The sequence below is a fragment of the Chiroxiphia lanceolata genome, chromosome 2 (assembly GCF_009829145.1).
Source record: "Chiroxiphia lanceolata isolate bChiLan1 chromosome 2, bChiLan1.pri, whole genome shotgun sequence".
Taxonomy (NCBI): Eukaryota; Metazoa; Chordata; class Aves; order Passeriformes; family Pipridae; genus Chiroxiphia; species Chiroxiphia lanceolata.
In genome coordinates this window covers 57157854-57178666 of record NC_045638.1, presented here as the reverse complement: position 1 = coordinate 57178666, position 20813 = coordinate 57157854, and the positions used below count along the sequence as shown (strand labels likewise).

At 43.4% G+C, this 20813-nt stretch overlaps 2 protein-coding genes across 6 annotated transcripts; both read left to right on the top strand.

Annotated features, from left to right (window-relative positions):
- The first annotated feature begins 6 nt into the window (after positions 1-6).
- On the top strand, positions 7-16895 carry TRIM13 (tripartite motif containing 13). 5 transcript variants are annotated; one of them, XM_032678419.1, is made up of 3 exons: positions 7-187; positions 2039-2217; positions 12181-13368. In XM_032678419.1, exons 2-3 carry the CDS (start codon positions 2074-2076, stop codon positions 13333-13335), a joined length of 1299 nt encoding a protein of 432 aa, XP_032534310.1. In that variant the 5' UTR covers positions 7-187; positions 2039-2073; the 3' UTR covers positions 13336-13368. The 5 variants fall into 5 exon arrangements, with proteins under 5 accessions (XP_032534310.1, XP_032534309.1, XP_032534312.1 ...); XM_032678418.1 differs by having other exon boundaries at positions 7-255; XM_032678421.1 differs by lacking the exons at positions 7-187; positions 2039-2217 and adding an exon at positions 7675-7800.
- Positions 14943-18313, top strand: KCNRG (potassium channel regulator). The gene is made up of 2 exons (XM_032678424.1): positions 14943-15548; positions 17297-18313. The coding sequence occupies exons 1-2, from the start codon at positions 14971-14973 to the stop codon at positions 17547-17549; spliced, it is 831 nt and encodes a 276-aa protein (XP_032534315.1). The 5' UTR covers positions 14943-14970; the 3' UTR covers positions 17550-18313.
- The last annotated feature ends 2500 nt before the right edge of the window (positions 18314-20813 follow it).

The following is a 20813-nucleotide window of genomic DNA, read 5'->3' as shown; positions in this document are numbered from 1 at the left end:
ACATGGTGGGAGGGGAGGGGGAAGGGAAGTGCGGGTTAAAAGGCAGCAAACCCAGCTTTAAAGCCCCGTCTTTCCTCTGGAAGGGAAAATTTAATGGAAAACGAGTGCAGGCGATAGCCTGATGCTCTTCTCTCGCAGCTCTGGCGGTGGCGTGAGGAGACCGGTGCAGTCTCCTAAAGGACAGTTTGTACGTATATACGTGTACATGAGGGACAATTCATGCAAACGGGGAACACTGATCATGATGGGCACGTGGTAGGTATCGTGTCAGTGAAGTTCACACACGGGAAGGGACTCCTTCGTGGAAATTTACTGGTTAGTTATTCCCAGCGCCAAGTCACAAGAGTCCCAGATTTCTGTTACACCCCCACCCCCCCTTATTTTTCAATTCTTTCTTAGAAAAGTCAAAAGAGACAGGGCTCCCTGAAGTGAAAGGTTCATACAGCCGGGCCTGGCAGGTGCACCTCTGAGTTGCCCTTTCTCCTCACCTTCCAGACCTATCCAGCTATAGTGAGTTTTAACCCTGAGTGTTTTGGGCACTATTTGCTTCTAGAGGACTTCTCCACCTGTTCAAAAGCTTTGATTGAGTGTATTTCATTTTTTTACTTGGTTAAACTCTACTGTAAAGACTGCCACAGTGAAAAGCCAGTGTACTAGCATTGCACTTAGTATTTTTTTGCAAAGCACAGTTTGGGACCAGATTTGTGTCCCTTTCACAGAGGCAGAATGCCATGTAATTTAAAAAGCTGTAGCTCGTGGCCTTTGGATTATTCAAGCATTTCTACGTCCATTTCTGCATCCCTATGTCACACACAGCATCCAGAACGGGGGCTATAACAAACACAGTAAATAGTGATAACATGGCTATAGAAGCCCACCTGTGCCTACTTCACATTTTTATTTCTCTACAGAAAAATATCCAATAAATGTTGTGCCACGAGCTGCTGATCTAGAATGTTTTACAGACAGCAGGTATTTTCAATACTTACATTTGAAAGCTTATTTATCTCCAGACCAGTTTGGAATGAAATTGTTTCTCATTATTTTCAGGTGGTGTGTTATTTTGTGGCATTTCACCTAGAAAGCTCCCTTAGCATTTTATTATAGTATGAAGCATGATGCAACTAATGTAAGCCATGTGGTACAATGTTATCTGCCTTGAGGAGGGCAGGCGGTTAACACAGATATTCAAAAACCCTTGTTAAAAGAAATCTTCATAGCGAGAAATAATCTTACTGGTCTGGATGGGCTGTATCAGTCTCACCTCCTTTACTTGAAACATGAGGTGAAGTGCTGTCTTTCTCAAAATTGTGCCTAAAATCAATCTGATTTTAAGAGCAGCTTTAATATATACTTCCTTTCTTTTATTGGACGTACTGTTACAGCCCATAAAAATTTGGGGTCAAGAACTCACTTCCTTAAAATATGCCAAATGGGATTAATCTTGAACTTCCAAGAAGTAAATATTAGGTGGAAACTGATGTTTATTTATTTCGTATGGAGGGCATCGGAATTCTCACTGGTAGCTTGTTGTTCACATAATTTAAATCACTGTGGGATTTTTTATTGCCTGTCACTCACTGTGGGTTTGTTACAGTAAATGCTAAATGACAAATGTTAATATAGTTTTTAAACAAAAAGGAAAACCAATTTAGAAAGAGACTCAACCTCCCTGTCCCATTTTTTTCTGTGTGCCCCAGTAAATCCTTGCTTCTCCAAAATGAGCACTGGGAATACAAACACATCTTGCCACATGAAGTCAGTATTGCCAAATGTGTTGGACTCAAGGGTGTGAGGCTTTGGGAAGGAGTGGCTGGCTATGCCTTCCTGCCAGTTTCCTGCTCCACTACTTTCTTAAGTTGAGAGGCTGGTTTTACAGGCCAGCAGGCACCAGTACTTGTGGGGCAAAGTACATGCCACAGCTCAGAAAAGTTGCTGGTGCTGCTTTGGAGCATGTTGACTCCAGTGCCTGTGTGCTCAGCAGGCAGGAAGTCTCAGGAGACCAACTCATCCCTGCATCTACCCTGTCTCCCTCCAGATGCAGAGCCCAGCTCCTGAGCACCCTGGAAGCAGATGGTGACAGCTTGGTGTCACAATGTGCAGGAACAGCAGCAGAGATGTACATGTGCCCTGAGTGAAGGCTCTGGTACTGGACACAATCAAGCAGATAACAACGGTGGTGTGGTGGAACTAAGGCAAAAGTCAGCTGGTCAGCTGGTAAGAAACATGACTTATTCATATGCCTTTCTTGAAGGATGAGGTGAGCGATACCAGCAGGATAGTACTGTATCTGTAAATGTGCTTGTCAGCTTGTTTAGAGCGTATTTGAACACCAACATTTTTACAGTGCATAAAGAACTTCCCCAAGGAAATGAAGATCTGGCCTTCAGTATTTAGAAGTATAACTGTGTTTGGTAATCAAGGGTTAATTCAGCTTCTGCCTTCCTTGAATGTGCATTTTTTCGCTGGGGAGGCCAAGTATTTAGGACCCTCCCACACTGGAAGCAAAATTGAGCTCAGCATGCCTAAACATGCTTGTTGCTTGCAGGATTTTGACTTTATTTCCTTGAACAGTAGCAGCAGAGACATTTTGTCTGGGAACCATGTTAGTAGAACAGGAATACAACCACTCCCATCCGTTTCACAAAGGCAGAAAGAAAATTATGGTCACTGACTTGTTTTATTCTCTAGCTCAGAGCTTCATTCACAAAATACAACTGTCTCTCATTAGCCCTGCAAAGTACATCTACTGGCTGCAGACAAGTATGTTTCAGAAAGGTTCTCTGATATGCCAGATTTGTGGGAGAGAGGGCAACTCTCTCCTGTTGTGGCAGCACATAATACAACAATGTAATACCACATGACTAATCAGTTCTCAGAAAAATAATTCCTCTTCACCCTGTTAGTAAAACCACTGGGACTTGCTTCTCCATTGTCACAAGCTTTGTGGAGGCATTTGCACCTGTGAAAACCAATGAAAAAAAGTAGTTATTATGTGGGCTGGGGTAGATTTGGTAATGTCTCTGTGCAGCTTGCACAGAAGTAAATGATGGTGCAGGACTGGAAAATCAAGGTTTGTTTATTGAAAGCAGTCCTTCCACTCCCAGGGTCAGGCCTGTGGTTTGGAAGATGATACAGACAAAGTCTCAGATGAAAAACAGGTTGTGCTTGTACTTTTGAAATCTTCATTATAATGTGTTCTTGTGAGGATCGACATTCCGTAGGAAGTCTTCTGTTTTACACAGTTAATCTGACACTTGGCAAATCATAGAAAAAATTATATATGAAAATTAGTTTGGTTCCTTGTTGTTCTATTTACTTTGGAGGTCACTTCTCCTTTTCTCTTTATGCAATATAAGCAAAACCGACCAGAGCAGAGCTTTGATCTATAGGCAGTCACAAACCTCATTAAAACTGACAGGCACTCTGGCCATGCTTTGTTCAGGAAGGAGCAATTAAGTTCTTTCAGGCCATAAAAGGGTTTTCTAGCTAAAACCTAGAAACCCCCGCCCACGGTACAGGGCTCCATGGGCAAGTGCTGAGATGAGCTGACTCGTATGAGCAAGCACCAGTTTGGAGAAAGTCAGAGAGACTTTTCTAGGGACTGCTTGCGAACGCAGCAGCTAGAGCACAGATTGGTTGCAGCTGTGTTTGCCTGTGTGCATGTCTGGGACCGGAAACACCACGCAAGAGCCAGCAGACAGTGGGAGAAGCAGTGGTGTATGGCCCTGAGAAAAAGCCAAGGGACAGCTTCTGGGCAAGCATCCTGGCTAGAGCAGCAAACTTGGACTGCCGCACAGTAATCCCTCCCATTTGCTTCCTCTGCGTGCAAGGAAATGGGACGTGGCTGTACATTCTTTGTAAATAAATAAGATTTTGCTAAGGAGCTGACTGAATTCGTCATCGATCCCCTCCACCCCCCTCTGCAGGAAAATTTGGCAAAGTGCTGAATATTAGTTAGCTGTGTGGTCGAAGTGCCATGAGTAAAACTATAGAGCTTCTTATTACTGCTAAAATAGTCACCAGAGACCCTGCAGATATCAAGACAGTCTCTGAAATTCAGACCTCAAAACAGCAGTTGATAATTTCAATCGCTGATGATCCTTCATGGATTTTAATGCCTGGTATTTCTACAACACATATTAAAAGTAGCTTTTATGAAACAATAACAAGAAATTGCTTTCTCTGATCCCTCATTTGGAATGTTTAATGAAATCCAGATGTATCTGTTGAAAAGAAAGGTAGTCAGATGTGATATAGCTGTGAAATGTTTATATATTAGTAAGGTATTTGATACACAGAGCTGTTTTGAATAGTTTCTTTATTTGTGTTATTTTACAGTGTCTTCTTATTGTGCTGCTATTGGCATCACAGCTCTTGCAGATTTATGTTCATTTTTAGGTACCCACAGCAACTACATTGTCCACCTCAAATTGAGGTATGCTCCCCCCAGCACAGCTGAATAAAGCAGTGTCCTTCCAGAAGTCTCTGTCCTGACGCTGGAGTGTACTGACTGTGTGCTCTGATACCTGTGTAACAGGACATGAAGCCTTAGCCTCCTTCAGTGGGAAGTAAAAGGCAGGTTCGCAGCCAAGGATGAGACTGTAAAATTCCCTCAACTCACCTTCTTTCCCTGGAGTTTCACCCTAGGAGACAATTGCAATCTGACAGGTCTTCGGTGGCATGGCTTCAGAGGTGCCTTACTGATGGGGAATACAAACTTGGGAGAAAGAGAAGGCAGCTTTTAATTCCAGCTACATTTATCAAATCGGTTCTTCTCCAGCACAGCAGAGCAGGTGCCTGGGGCCTGGAATGAGCAGCTGGTGTGGGCAAAGGGCAAGGCTGTGTTACTTTTGGCAGTAGCGCTGGCAGTAGCTGGCTGGAAGCATTTGGGAAATTATGGCCTGTGGGGACACTTCTGGTTTATGCTGATGTGTATGCAGGCTGCCACCAAAGCAGGCCCTCTTTCTGGCTCATCCTGGCACTGGTGTTTCTTCGACCATGGGATCAGATGGCTGCCAAAACTGATCCTCCTGAAAACTTTTTTTTTTTTTTGGTTAATTGGATTAGCTTTCAGCTCTGTTGGCAAGTGTATCTGGCCTAACGTGTGGCTGCACGAATGTTGGAGCCAGCAGAGAGGAGGCATCAGGAAAGCATGACTAAGGGAAGGGGAAAGGGTGGAATGATCACTTTTGCCAGTAGCACAGTCTCATCTTGGCTTAACCTGGCAAGAATCTGCCTGTCAGGGTAGAATTACCTGTTACAGCTTGAGTCACATTAATGGCTTGCTTCCATGGAAAGGGAAAAATCTTGTTCCTCTTTTCCCTACTCCTCTGATGTTAGACCTGATGATTGTCTAATCTTGCACTGAACTGGTTTAACTCGTTGAATCAGCAGAAAACTCACCTTGGAAAAGAAAAGGGAATAGCGTTCTGCTTGGCTTAGTGGGTAGAATCAGCTCAGTGGAGCATCTGTGGAGCCTGGCAAAGCTGGTTCAGGCAAGGAGAGCAGGAGCTGTCAGCTCTAAAGTTGCTGACTGAACAGAGCTTCAGAGCTTCAGTCTCAGAAATCTGTTATAACACTTACTAGAAGAGCTGTGATCTGGGTTCTTTGTAATATAAAGATGACAATAGGCAATATCACTTTGTCTTACGACAAACATGGTGTTTGTCTTGAAAAGCTGGAAGTTGACACTATTTTATAATTCATTCCAAATTCCTGCCCCTGCATTTTCAACGCTCCCATGGCTAAGTGACATTTATCCTAACACCTCCCTTCAAGCTGGGCCTCTCCTTTGAGCTTAGCTTTCGCTTGGGTTTGTTTCTGTATTAGATAGGGAAATACTGCCACAGATATACTAATGCTCTTTTCCATCAGCCAGAACTTTTCTCTGAAGTTTCAACAAATGGCCTTTGATGCTGCTGTGGGAAGACACTGTGCTCTCAAATGCAGGAATGCAAGCTTATAAACAAGCTACTATTGAAATGCTGCTATTGAAGCAACAAAGAGTTCAGAGGAGGACACTTAAGTATGGTGCTGGCTAGACAGTGTTTCTGTCCACCAAGCACAGAAATCCCATGCTGTGTTTGCCCAGAAGTTTAAGCTTTCATCTTTGACAGAAGAAATCCCAGACCATTTTATAGGTGCACCTAATGAAGAGGAGATATCCCAGGTAGGCAGGTGTCTGCTCTTACATTCATACAGCTCCTTCTTCATTTATCAGGAGACAGAGTAGGACCAGCCCAAAGAATTATGGAGAATAAAATGTACTTTAAAAAAAAATCAAGAAAAAAAATTATATATGAAATATATGAACTTAATGAGTGAGAAATCTAAAATGACATGATGTTGTTAGTCTTTAACCTTATGATTAATCCTTAACCATAAAATTACAAAGAAGATTAGTAAACTCAGGAATTCTTGATATAAAAGTGGCTGTTGGGAAAGTGTAGACAAGGGATTACTCGGCAAACATAAGCGTGCAAGCATTGGGATGCAAACTTGAATGCAATTTGGGTGGCTGAGGAATGGATTGAGCTATCGCTTTTCAGAAACTATCTGGAATTACTTGCTTTTAATAAACGGCAAATAAGATGCTGGGCAGTTAAGAAGGCATAAGCAGGACACTGAAATGTGCCTGAAGGTCTTGACTGCTTTTGTGTAGCAACTCTACCTCCTGGGGCCGTTCTCCAGTAGATAGTGGGTGAAATGCCCAAGTGTGTGAGCACTCTGAAGGAGATTTGCAAAAATGCTTGTCCTTGGTCAGACTGTTCCCAGTGAGTCCAGCTGAGCAGGCAGGCCAGCTTGGGTGGAGGCAGCAAGGAGGGAAGTGAGGAAGAGGAGAGATCTTCCTCTTCTGGCTGCAGTAAATTGGGGAAGCTTAGCCTCGGCATGTTATTGAATGGCTTTTAAGATATGGATTCCTAAATAATCAGAAGAAAGATGTCAGATGCACAAGGAAGCTTTATTTGATAGAAGTACAGTCTGGCCTGTGATGTCACTTGTGTAGTCATTGAGGGGAATGCTCTCCCCTGTGCTGGTGAGTGATGTAACTGCAGTGGGTGCAGAGTAGGGGAGTGAAGGGATGCAGCAGGCAAAGTACATGCATTTTGGAACAGTTTTCATGTAGACTTTCACAAAGTCCAACTTGAAAGTAAGTTCAGTTTGGCTTTGATGTGAGACCTGTTATATTGACTGAGAACTAACAGAAGGACTGCAAAAAAGATGCAAATCAAAAAGGTTCTCTGCAGTTTCAGCAGTTTCAGACACAGTTTCATAGTCCTGTAACTAGAGGTCCTCCCCAGGTGGAGGTGGGATCCCTCCTGCTCCCTCTCCCTGGGGCTGGTCAGAAGACCTGCAGAGGTTTGACGGGCCACATTACTCTCCAACAGATTCACCGGCAGGAAATGGTACAACCAGTGCGTTAAAACAAAAAGGAATGAGTCTCCGTCCTATTACGAAGCACATAAGGAAATCTGTCTGAAGTAATTGTTATTTTAATAAGTGCTTTCAGGAGGTGGAAGATGCTCAGCGGGATTGCCACCCAGCAGCGCCCTTCCTTAGGCTGTGCAACGTGTGCCTGTGAGAAGCATCATGAAGTCTAATTAGAGAGTTAATAAACATCTGACACCCGTATATATCTCGGCGGAGGAACAGGCTGCAGCCTCGGCAAGCGGCATCTCCCCGCCAGCCCCCTCTCCTGGCAGCCCCGGGGGCTTTCCGCGCCGCTCGCGGGCAAGCCAAGGGGGAAGAGCCGCAGCAGCTCCTGCCCCGGGGCCGGATCGGCGGCCGCGGGCCAAGGTGGGTGGAACGGCGGGGCAGCAGCTCCCGACCGATCGCTCCCGGGGGCCGGAGCGGGGGCCGGGCGGGCGGAGCGGCGGGCCCGGAAGAGGGGGAGCGGCGCCGGGCGGGGCGGGGGCCCGAGGCGGCCGCTGCCCCACGCTGTCCGCGACCCCGGCCGGCCATGGTGAGTAGCGGGGCCCGGGGAAGGCAGGACGGGCGGGCGCGGCCGGGGGCGCGCAGGCCGCGGCTTTGTGAGAGCGGCGGCAGCGCCCGGCCCGGGGCCGCGCCGCGATCGCGGCCGGTTCCGCTGGCAGCCGCCCCCCGTGAGCCCCGCTGTGTTTGGCGGGTCGCGGGCGGACCCCAGGGCCGCCCCCCCCCCCCCCCGGCTGCGGTGCCGGCGGAGCGCTGGGAGCCCCAGGGAGAGCAGGGCCGGCGGCCGGCTGGAGCGCCATCGTTAAGGGGCATTCCCCGATGGGATCGGAGGGGGGGTGTAACCAGAAGCAGCGAGGGAACCTCTGCCTGGTGAGAGGCACGGGGAGGTAAGCGCGGGCAGCCCCCGCGCTCGGCACGTTGTCAAGCCCAGTGGATGAAGCGGTGTTCGTGGGACTGTAGCTGCACTCTTGTTTCTCCAGGCCTTTCTCGCTCTCTTGAAACTGCACTGAACCGAAATCGCTTATTTCTCCAGGCCTCTCTAGCTTCCTAGAGGCTGCACACATTGGATCTGCCCGGTGCTCCTGGAAAAATTTTTGGCCATGAAATAACGCTTAACATGCCATTGCAGGAAACTTGTAATTCAGGACTTGTCTTTCTGTTTTGTTTGAAGCTTGGTGAAATTTTGGTTTTGCTTTCAGTATGCTGCTGGCTGATAAACCCGACTTCTGTGCTGAGAAGCATACTAAATTAATTTCTTTTTGGAGCGTGGGAAAAAGCTACTGTGGTTGGTTTTGCATTTATGGTTTGATGTGTTTTGCCATTCTTTTTCCTAATGATAAAACTGTGCAAATTGCTCTTTCTGATGGATGACATCTGTTGGGTTTGTACCCAGAGATGCTTTTGGTTCGTGTACTACAAGTGGGGAATTCCAGGGCTGTCCAAACCTGGATCAGAAGTTACACAGAGAAGTTCCCAATGGAGTAGTTGAAATGTTGCTGTAGTTCTTCACACAAATACCAGGTTGCTAAGGGATGTGTCAATCCACAGACAATTTATTGTCTGAAATGTATGTCCTAAAGAAGATGGAAGTTCATCTGACCCAACCAGTCGTACAAGTCTTTGCTACTTTTGGTTTGGTGTTTTTGGTGTTGTAAGGGGGGGGGGAAGCTCATAAACTTGCCTTTTCTTTTTTTTTTTTAATCCAGCATTTTTAATGATGTATAAAGGTGTTGAAATTCGGTCATATTTATAAAGCATAATTATTTAATTGGATAAGTGGAGTTGGAGTGCAACAGGACAGTTTTATTTGGATCATGAAGCCTTTCTGTGTATGTTTTTTTGTATTTTTTAGTAGTGTGAAAGTCTTCAGTGTTTGTCCTGCACTTTTGATGGGATCTGTTGTAGTAAGCATTTTCTGCAGTGGTTTGCAGTTCTTGCTGTCAGGCATTCAAAGCTGCTTTTCCAGCTCCCTAACTGGGATGTAAAATTCTCCCTGGTAAAGGAGATGAACCAGAGCAAATACTTTTTGCACTGTGAATTTCCGTTTACTAAAAGATGGAGAAGTGTCATTTTGGTTTTGTAGTTATTATCCTCTTAACACATGAGCAAAACTGATCTTTGTGCTGCTAAAGCTGTGGCTAAAAGCTGTGACTACAAGTTGGAAAGAGAGGGGTATTCATGAAGAGGAAGACTCGAGTATATGGATAAAATCATCATCTTCCTGTGATCCCATTATTTTTAGCAGTAGGAAGAAGATGGAATAGAAATGTTGCTTGTTTGAGCATCAAGAGGTGCTTCAAAACCAGATTCTTCTTGCAGAAAATGAGGTTTTTGAGTGGGATCTGTGGGCTTACAGGAAACAACCTTAAGTGGTAAATGGAGTCATTAGACCTTTTATCTGGGGCTTTGTCCCTCCTTCTGGTGGTGGCTTCTTCTGCCTGATGATCTTAGTCCTGAGTAGAAAAGCTGGCAACTTTTTCAAAGTCTCCTTTTTCTAACAAGCACAGAGAATACCCCTGTGGAGAGCCAGGCACAAGCATGTAAGCATGTTTGTCTCAAACATTCTGCCTGTTGTGCTGTGACAGGAAAGTCACAGCAGTTTGAAGGGAGGGTCCCACGGAGGCAGGGCAGTGCTGCTCTGAGCTGACTTCCCTTTCGTTGCCAGACTTGCAAGTCAGCCTGGAGACTTGGGCTCAGTGTGCCTGCGGCAAGAGAAGGGTCAAGTCCCGAGCATCTCACTAAAGGGGGCTCCTGGACCACCACAGACCCCCAACCTCTCAGTTTCTCATTTCCTTACTCATTTCCTGGAGGGCTTGAAAGGGTTCACTGCGCATGCGCAAACAGTAGCACATGGCACGAAAAGTGAGGGCACCTATACCTAGGGAAACTGTGAAAGGAAGTGGATCGGCCCTGAGCTTCTGTTGACCCCAGATCTGGACCATCTACGGTGGCAGGACCAACGTGAGATCTTTTCCCTTCACTTTCTCTCTTTTCCATACTTATTCTCTTCTTTCTTGCTTTGTCCCTGCAAGTGCGGCAATCGTATTCTACCTCTTACTCCCTGCGGAAGTTCACTGCAAGAGTTGGGAGCTTGTTAGCTAACACTCTTACGCCTAAATAGTGGGCTAGTTGTTGGAGTTAAGGTGGCTATATAACAAAGGATCAGAGTTCCCTGACACTGGACTGGTGTCTTTGTTCAGCCCTATGAGAATTTATAATGAAGATTGTGCCCGGTTCTGGGTCATGACAACCCTTCCTCCTCACTTGAAAAGCATGAGAGGTTTGCTTATGCCTCTCAAGAACGGCTTTTACTGTAAAGTCTCACTGGAACTATTGGACCTTTTGTGAAAGAAAGTCAGGACTGACTTTGCCTTTCTTCTGTGTAGTGAACTGAACTTTCTTTGGATCAGTGGTATTGATTTTATTGCTCTTCTTGTCCTGTGCAGCATGGATCTTCCCTTGCAGCTCTCCTCTTGGCTCCCACATTTTCTATTTCTTTGAGGGGACAGAAACTTTAGTATTTACATCAAAACTGATTAAGAGCTCATACACATGCCTTGTAGTCACAGCAATATTTGATGCACTTTTTTGTGATACATCTTTCAATTTATAAAAGGAATTTTATTACGTATGTATGAATACATGTGTATAATATGGAAGGAATTTATGCAGGGGAAGCATCTTTCTAATTATAGCTCAAAACTAAATGTTTGAGAGCTTTGGCTAATACAAACTGTCACCCATTTTGGCGTTTATTAGCTTTTTGTTTTCTAAGAGCGTGCTGTAAGTTACAAGGTGTCTGCATCTGAGAACTTGTCTTTGGTTAGAGGCAAGGGAAGGGCACACGCTGGGTCCCTTTACTGAGACTTTCCAGTTGGAAGGATTACATGATAAACCTTTCTGTAGGTCCTCTCCACAGGAAGAAATTGCTGAGGCATGGATGCTGGTGGTGGAGAGAATGGAATTGGAAACAGTGATTGCAGATGAGTAAAAATGATTAAGAGTTTTGTTTCATGATGAATTATCAAGGATTATCGGCAGCTGTTATTTGAAGTATTTTAACTTCATGCTGAATAGCTCAACAGTAACACATTCCCTTGGTTATTTAAAAATACTGCAGGAGCAAGAGAAAACTTAATTTTTAAAGTGAGTGATGACTCTCCTTTGACCTTGCAAGTAGAACAAAGAAACACATCAGACATTCTGTATCAGCAGAAATACTGAAACTGAGCTTTTTCAGTCACTTTTAGTATTGTCTACAGTAGCAGTGCGTGGGGTTTGAAACTGGAAACTTTGGGTGAGTTAAGCAAGTACGGAGTAATCAAATCTTAGCAGGGTGTGTTGGCTGAGTATCTTTTGTGCAAATCCGGTTTCTGTGTATTGCATCAGTGAGGAAAGATGTAAGTCTTGAACTGTTATTATGAGTATGTGAGTTATTTTCTTTCAGGGTCCTTGGTGGGATTGGCAAGCCTTTTTTTTCCAGTTTTTCTAGTTGAAAGTGCAAAAAAAGTGTTCTGCTTGAACACTGCACCATTCTTGTGCCTGCCATCTGCTGGCCAGATACCACAGCTATGGGGGACTGGCTGCAAAAACCCAGCTGAGGCTCTGTCTTAAGGATACTGGAGAAAAAAACCAGATCCTTTTCTCACCAAGACGTTTCTCAGATGGAGATCGGTTTTTGCATAGTCTCCCTGAGGGAGACATAAGTTTTGTAAGTTCTGTTACCATCTTTCTTCTCTTTCCTAGGATATGATGGAACTCCTAGAGGAAGATCTCACCTGTCCCATTTGCTGTAGCCTGTTCGATGATCCTCGAGTCCTGCCCTGTTCACACAATTTCTGCAGAAAGTGTCTGGAAGGAATTCTTGAGGGAAATGTGCGGAACGTGCTTTGGAGGCCGTCTCCTTTCAAGTGCCCCACATGCAGGAAGGAAACTCCTGTTGCTGGAGTCAACAGCTTGCAGGTCAACTATTCCCTGAAAGGTATTGTGGAGAAGTACAACAAAATCAAAGTAACTCCAAAAATGCCTGTGTGCAAAGTGCACAGCGGACAACCCCTTAACATTTTTTGCCGGACAGACATGCAGCTGATCTGTGGTGTTTGTGCCACCCGTGGTGACCACACAAAGCACGTTTTCTGTTCCATTGAAGAAGCTTACTCCCAGGAGAAGCGGGCTTTTGAAACCCTGTTTCAGGGCTTTGAAACTTGGCGTTGTGGAGATGCCCTCTCACGGTTGGATACCTTGGAAACCAGTAAGAGGAAAGCTCTGCAGATGCTGACCAAAGATTCTGACAAAGTGAAAGAGTTCTTTGAGAAGCTGCAGCACACTCTGGAGCAGAAGAGAAATGAGATTCTTTCTGACTTTGAGACCATGAAACTTGCAGTGATGCAGGCCTATGATCCAGAGATCAATAAACTGAACACAATTCTGCAAGAACAGCGGATGGCTTTTAACATTGCAGAGGCCTTCAAAGATGTGTCTGAACCCATTATATTTCTGCAACAGATGCAGGAGTTCAGGGAAAAAATCAAGGTGCTCAAAGAAACCCCTTTACCTTGTTCCACTGTGGACATCAGCCCCACAATGAAGAGCTTCGACACCAGCCAGTGGAATGGAATAAAACTAGTTGATGTGGACAAACTTTCCTTGCCTCAGGAAAACAATGCTGGCAAATTCAAGATTTCCTCAGTCTTTTCGCGCAGATTTATACTGAACTGTCTTATTTTCTTTACAATTATCTTGTCCTATTTGGCAGATAACGTGGAGATAGCAGATCATGCAGTCTTTTACTGGGAACAGATGACAGATGGAGCTTCACTTTTAAGAGAAAAGTGTAAAAACTATACGTTGGTTGTACTGGATAATGTTGCAGAGTTTGTGTGCAAATATAAACTGTTGTGAAGTCCCTGCTGAAATATAAGAACTAAGAGAGATCTGGGGAAGAAAATATAGAACTTCTTAAAATAATTGGTCCTTTAAGACTTCTCGTGAAAACATTCAAAGATTCAAAATGTTGCCAAAACATTCATACTGTTCACATAGTTTGAGCACTGATAAAACAGAAGATGAAATGGGGCTTTGAAAAACACTTAACTTCTGGATTCTTCTTTCGGTCGCGATTATGGGAATATTATTCACTGTAAATCATTTTTCTTACCAAAATACAGGGCTGAACTGTGTACTTAGTTCAGTGTTAATGTAATTGTAGAATAAGATAAAAGATCTTAGTTTAAAATGTATTTTTTTCTGACTCGGAGGTCGTTTGGTAAGAGGAAGAGCAGTTGTGGTTGAGGTCGGTGCTGTATTGACAGGCTTGCTGAGGACTGCCCCTTCCTCTGCAAAATGCAGCATGCGTCATTCACAGTCTAGAGCCACTTTGTGTCTGACAATGTATTTCACTTCTCACTGAAATAGCTATTTGGTGGGGTTTTTTTGTGTAACCAAACGTTGTAATTATCTTGTGCATTCAAATTATGCGTTCTATACAAAAATGTGTCTTCAGGGCAAGCATAAGTTCTAAAGGTAACGAGAAACCACTTGAGGTTGATAAGAGCAGGCTGCAAGATAGTATGTACTTCGCGGATAGTACGTACTTTGCAGTTTACTTTTCCAGCATGGAATTGTTGGGGTAACTGAGCTGTTTTCTGAGATCCACGTTTCTCTGAAGCCCCACTTTCTTAAAAAGTGGCCTTAACGTAAACAGTTTAGTGCAGTGAAAGGCACACAGGGGTCTGCTGCAGGAAGGCAGCTTGAACTTTAGCCCTGCAGAGGTGGCGGGTCGAGCAGTTTCTCTCCTGTCCCTCTCTTTCTCCTCTGATCGTAATTCCAAAAGCCAGGAAAAATGATTGGATGATTCCTTGAACAAGTTGTGTCATGTAACAAGTGTATGGATATTGTTGATCTTTGAAGTGCTTTAGCATTGGAACTTAGATAGGTTCTTCTGCTGTTACTGTATTTTTGTGTATCTTGTTTCAGGAGTTAATTGAATTTTCTGGGTGTATTTGCCTTAGGATGACAGTGATTTAAAGTGAACCTTAAGCTTGAGTTCTCTGAAGTGCCCTTCTTTAGGAGCATACAATACTGAAATGTCTTGCTTGAAGCACATCTAACCTCTTTTTGCAGTGGTCTTATGAACAGCAGTGTGTGGAATGAACTATTGAGTTGTCATTTACAGAAAACAAACGTAACGTGTGCCATACTTTGGGAATAGTCATTTGCCTCTCTGAAGGTTTAATAAGTTGTGATGGTCTATTCACTGTATTCCAGTAGTCCTTTCAAGCTGTTCATTTCAAAAATAAAACATTAAATTCCAAGAATCAAAGTTTCCAAGCAACCAAACCCAGCAAACAAAACTATTGTACATGATATTTACGTCTTTGTTGCCTGGGAATCCTGTTGCTGCTCCACACCTCACTCTAAACACTTGCAAAACCCACTCACTGGTTCTTGCAGCTGCAGCTGCCTTGCAGTTTAGGAAAGATCAAGTCACAAACATGTAGATCAGAGAGTTATGATTCCTGAGTGGCTGAGGCAGCGATGAGTAATCAAGAGGTGGTCGTTCTGAGCGTGGGAGGTGTGAGATATGTAACCCGGGCTTCTACCTTGCAGCAGTTCCCTGAGTCCAGGCTGGCACGGATGTTGAACCATGATGACGGGGAATTCAAACTGGTGAATGGAGAATTTTTTGTGGACAGAGATGGAGCTTTGTTTAGTTACATCATGGACTTCTTGAGGACTCTACAGGTCTCCTTACCAACTGATTTCTCAGACTATCAGAGGCTGCGGAGAGAAGCAGAATTCTATGGACTCCACCCCCTGGCTGACCTCTTGAGCCAGGAACACTTGCTAAAGCCGAGGCTGGAGATCTTGGAAGTGCGTTTTTCTCTCCAAGAAATGCAGGCCTTTTTCCGGATCTTTGGTTCCTGCAGTACCACCGTTGAGGCACTAGCTGAGCAGATCACTGTGTTTACAGGGCAGCAGTCAGGACAGAGCTGGAGCAGCCCTTTTCCTTCTCAGAAAACACTCGTTCCAGTCCCTTTGGAAAGACCTTCTCATCACGACGTGGTTTTTCAGTGTGGTACTGAGTACTCTGCTGGGGACCAGTTTGTGGCAAGGTACTCTCCTCGTGTGACTTCTCGTTATGGCGATGTCTTTGTGACTTCTAGTTCAGGTAGCGCACCCTATGTGCTAGCAAAGCTCGTTTTAAAGAAACTGAGAGAAAAGAATTATGTTTCCTTGTTTCTGCTAGTTTAATGTTATCTTTTTCTAGTTTTGAAACACCCAGTTTAATTTCTGTTACACTGATTTGCCTGTTCGTCAGCTTTCTAAAAAACAGAGTAAAATGAAGCAAAGGAGACAAAGTAAAGGAGCGCAGTACTGGGGGGAAGCCTAAAATCCCCGCTAGCTCATGGTCCAAAAGGCTTTCATATGGAAAAGAGGAAAAAGAGAATGTCTAAACAGAGTTAAAAACATCAGTGAAACCAAGATAGCATTTCAGGGACTGGAGAGCTTTTGTAGAGCCTTTTACTGGGGGAAGGGAGAAGGGGTAGATTATTAACTATATGCTACATAGTGGGTTTTCTTTGAATTCAGAGCCAGGTTCTGTTTTTATTAAGATTACTGTATATCAGTAACTTTTGTGATAGCAGTATCATATTCTAATGACAACTTACATTTTTAAACAAGCTTTTGCTGGATGTCTCTACTATATGGAGGCATGTTCTTGCTATATATGAAAATGTAACCTAATTTGTCCTCTGTGGCTCTTAGAACATCTGGAATTTTATGGAAATTTCATTGAAATAGTTCCAAAAGGGTTATTCTATCTGACTATATGAACCAACACAGCAGTTTTTTGATTATTTTTAAAAGAAAATAAACTTTTCCTTTCTTCCAGCTTTCTTTGGCTAAGCAAGTAGAAGAAAAACTACTCTGCATTCATGAAGCAGCATATATTTGTGTGCCAAACCTTAACTTTGTAATGTATTACTAATTTTAGTGGACTAACAATTGGTTGAGTAGGTTATGGCAACTTAAATAGTGAGGAAAATATTTCTGTTTGTTTCTTTTATTTCTTCAGACTTGGTAAAAATTTTCCTCTGCAGATCAATAGAAAAGCTTATCTTGAGTGATGAAACAAGTCAAGTTTTGATTATGTTGCTTGCTGAATTTCTGTCTTAATCTTTGTGGTGACATGGATTCTCTTGCCTTTTTTTGTGCTTTCCACAAATATTTGGTGTACTTCCCTGTGAACTGTGAAACAGTTTCACCGCTGTCAGCCTATATATTTTGTAATAGTATCTTTACCTGGCTTCTGTTCCTCAAAATGTCTGGGTAGATTCTTACACTGTACTTTATATCAAGTAGAATTTTATGCAATGTGAAAATGATTTTCATACTTGTTGCCACAAGACCTGCTGTACCAGGTACCTTTGCAATAAATGTCACTGTTTGTAGAGAGAGATATCCCGTGTGCTGGAAAGTGATGCTCTTGGGGTGAACGGGGATTCACTGACCATCATTTACTCTTACCTGAAAAACAGTTGCAGCATGAAATAGAGCCTGCCACTCCCCTCTCCTCCATTAAGTGAAACCAGATGGAGGTTGTCACAGCTATTTTCTTAAGAAAGTAAGTTTTGGGAGAGGATAGGAAGGGCGTGTGAAAGAGAAGTGCTTCTTCCTTGACATGTGATTGGATGAACTGAGAATTACTGTTAATGAAGGAAGGAGTTCAGTTGTCCTTAAAGGAGTTAAAAAATATCCAGAACCTTGGTTGCTGTAAACAGGTGAGGCTGTGCTGACCTGCACTGTCAAGAAGTGTTAATGTGTGTTGTAACTGCCTTTTTTTGTTTTCTGATTTTAGGTATGTTTCCATAAAGCCTGATAATAGGAAGCTGATTAATGGTACTAATGTGCTAGGCCTGCTGTTTCACACTTTACTCAAAGATGGATTTCGCCTCTTAAGTGCCAGGACAGTGGCCAGTGAAGAAAAGGTTGAGTGCTACAGTTTTGAAAGGATGAAGAGTCCATCAGGCCTTACTGTCACGGTGAACCAAACCCCAGGGAGCTCTGGGGTAGCACAGGCAAGGAGAGGCCAAATGCAGAAAGGGAAATAAAGGCTTTTCCTTTCATCTTTTGAGGTGGAAGAGGGGTGTGTCAGCACTAGTGGCCTTTTTTTGTTGGCTTGTTTGAAACTGCAACTATTGAGGGAAGTAACAAACAAGCAATTGGAAAAAAGTTGCTTTCCTGCCTTTCACTGCTCCACCCTCTTCAACTCTAAATAAAAGAACCACGGATTAAGTACTGGGTTTGTGGACCAGATTCCAGCATTTTCAAGGGTTGTTTTTGTTTTTCTCTGTGGCTAAGATTTACACAGGGACTCAAAAAGCATCAGCCATTTCTTCTTGAAAATAATTTTTATATTCTGTGCTAATCTGTAAGTAGATTTTAAGAACATTGTAATACATGAAGAAATAAGAGCTTGATACAACTGTCATCCCAACAGTTTGGAGAAGTGGCTGGAGGAGGAATTCAAACCTCAATGATTGATGATTGCTTCTCCTTCTCACTGAATCTCTTGCAATTAGCTGAGAGCAGAGTAATGGGAAGATCCTGAGTTGTGCTGCTGTGTGGCTTTGTGAAGCCATCACCAGGCTCTGTGAAATAACACATTACTGTCTCTTGTAGAATACTCCTCTGTCCTCCTCCCACTCCGAAGGCATTAAGCTGTTCTTCAGTGCTGAGACTTAAATGATAAAGGTCTTTGTGAGGAAAGGGTCAGCTAATTTCTAGAGCTTTAACCATAAAAAGGATGAAAATGCAATAACCAGTCCTTCAGATGGAATAGTTAGTACAGTTTTAAATAAAATAGTAGAAAGGATTTCTTAACGCTTGTTAAGTGCAACACAATTAGAAGGAAGGCTTGGCAGCAGTGGCTTTAAAAATCTTGGGAATCTTAGCCCTGTACAAAGATTTGTAAAGATGCCAAAATTAGCTCAGGTACTGGGAGAGGTAAGTTAACGAGGCTTTATAAATTAAGAATCTTTTGCCTTCCCTTCAAGAGAGGGAATGAAGATAGCAGTAACTTCAGGGATCAATTATTTGCATCTGGCTTTTGTTGTTGGTGAAACACCATCTTTCCAAAGCTATAAACAGCCCAGTAGAGCTTGTTTGGGCTATCTTGGCTGACCATAGAATGCTGAGCGTGAAGGGACCCCTCAGGGTCATCAAGTCCAATTCCTGGCGCTGTGCAGGATACCCCAAGGATCCTACCATGTCCCTGACAGCATTGTCCAAATGCTTCTGCCTGCAGAACTCTGTCAGGCTTGGTGCTGTGACCACTGCCCTGGGGAGCCTGTTTCAGTGCCCAGCCACTCTGGGTGAAGAACCTTTTCCTGATATTTAACCTAAGCCTCCCCCGACTCAACTTCATGCCGTTCCCTCAGGTCCTGTCACTGGTCACCACAGAGAAGAGATCAGGGCCTGCCCCTCCTCTTCCTCTCATGAAGTAGACTGCAATGAGGTGTCCCCTCAGTATCCTCCAGGCTGAACAGACCAAGTTCCTCACATGACTTCCCCTCAAGGCGCTTCACCATCTTTGTTGCCCTCCTTTGGACACTCTCTAATATCTTAATATCTTTCTTATATTGTGGTGCCCAGAACTGCACACAATATTCAAGGTGAGACTGATTAGGTCTGGCTTTTCATTAGCTTTAAAATGTGAATGCATTACTTTATTTGCAATAGTTAATAATGAGGGTGGGTGGTAGGACTTGCCCATATATTTCTTGCCCTGAGGAGTTTCAATTAAATGGATCTTCCCAGACTGGTAGCACCACTGTCAGATATCTTTTTCTTGGGCTACCACTGTAGGGCATTTTAGCTTGACAAGTTCAGAAGTTCAGTGGAAACAGTTGAGGTCCTCTTTGCTTGTTTTAGAGGTTTCTGTGTTGAGAATAATGTGATTATGGGACTACATCTCCTAAGATGCTTACGGGTTATATAATGTAATAAATTTTGAGGAATGAATGCTTTCACTTCAAATGGAATTTTTTTTGTCAATAATGTCAATATGTTAATATTTGTCTTGAAGTAAGACATTTCTTACAGTGAGAACCATCATTCACTGGAACAACCTCCCCACAGATGCAGTGGAGTCTCCAATGCTGGAAATTTTGAAGAGGATGCTAAATGATTCCACCGGGGCTCCCTTTCCCATGAAAGGCTGGACCAGATGATCTTTTGAGTTCCCTTCCAGCCTGACCTGTTCTATGATTCTGTGGAGACCTTCTCTGAAGGTCTGCATCAGAAAGCCTGTCATGGTGGGCTTTGAAGTCAGCCTGCTGATGGCAGCATTCAGGTGACACAGCTGTGTGGGTGACTGTCCCCACAGGTTGCTCTACTACAGAGATGACACTCCTTGTATGAAAACAATAATGTTGAGTATTGAGTGAGTCGTTGACTGTGAATATTGTTGGTGGAGAAACTTGCCAATAATAATGAGAAACACAAGACAAAAAGTGATAACTTTTCCATAAAAAAGGTCAAAAAAAATAGACTTGAGGCTGTATTTAGACATCATGCCCTAAATGATCGATGATAGTAGCGATGTAAACTAAGTGAGACTAGTTTCTGAACCTCTCATAGTAACAGTTACACTATTTCATCTACCACAAGAATACTGACTTTATTTTCCTTGCTGTAGCAGCCACTAGGAAAACTGAGGTTTGGATTACTTTTTTTATAAATAAAGTGAAAGAAAATATGAAATATTTCCATTTTTAAAAAGCCCTGGCGTTTTAACCTATGGCATCACCCATGGTCCATGGCTTTGGCAAAATGAATATTTGGTACAACCATTTCAGTAACAACTTCTGATGGGCTAATGCTGAACACTTTTTTGTTCCCCTCAGGGATTAATTTTTATTCAGCACAAACATCATTCTATGAATGCATTATTTTGGCTCTGGAAAAATATACCAGTGCAATTTCCTGTCATGTAAAGGACTGTATGTGCTTTACCTCGACCTTGGGTAATGGCATACTGTGAGACTGCACGTCTTTTTGAAGTGAAACACATGACTGTCAGCAAGCTTGGATTCCCAGAGTTCTCCTAGCATTTACTCTTACTTAGCAATGAACTGTGAATTGTCACCTTCTGTCACTTGTGTGCCTGCAGAGAACATGACTAGGCTCTTATACAACACTTCCATTTTGTTGTTGTTTTTTTTTTTAACTGATAGTTGCTTAAATAAGTTTGAGAGCATGTGTGTGTGTGTGTGAAGAACCTCATAGAAATGTGTTGTGACCTATAGTAGTAGGATAACTATGACTTTAATTGAAGATTAATTGAATTAATTAATTTAACTGAAACTGGTTCT

Bases quoted from the DNA above. Each gene is read 5' to 3' on its own strand.
- TRIM13 (XM_032678419.1), top strand. From the start codon at position 2,074: ATGGTGACAGCTTGGTGTCACAATGTGCAGGAACAGCAGCAGAGATGT. The intron at 2,218-12,180 runs GTAAGAAACATG...TCTCTTTCCTAG, and splicing joins AAAAGTCAGCTGGTCAGCTG to GATATGATGGAACTCCTAGA.
- KCNRG (XM_032678424.1), top strand. From the start codon at position 14,971: ATGAGTAATCAAGAGGTGGTCGTTCTGAGCGTGGGAGGTGTGAGATAT. The intron at 15,549-17,296 runs GTACTCTCCTCG...TTCTGATTTTAG, and splicing joins GGGGACCAGTTTGTGGCAAG to GTATGTTTCCATAAAGCCTG.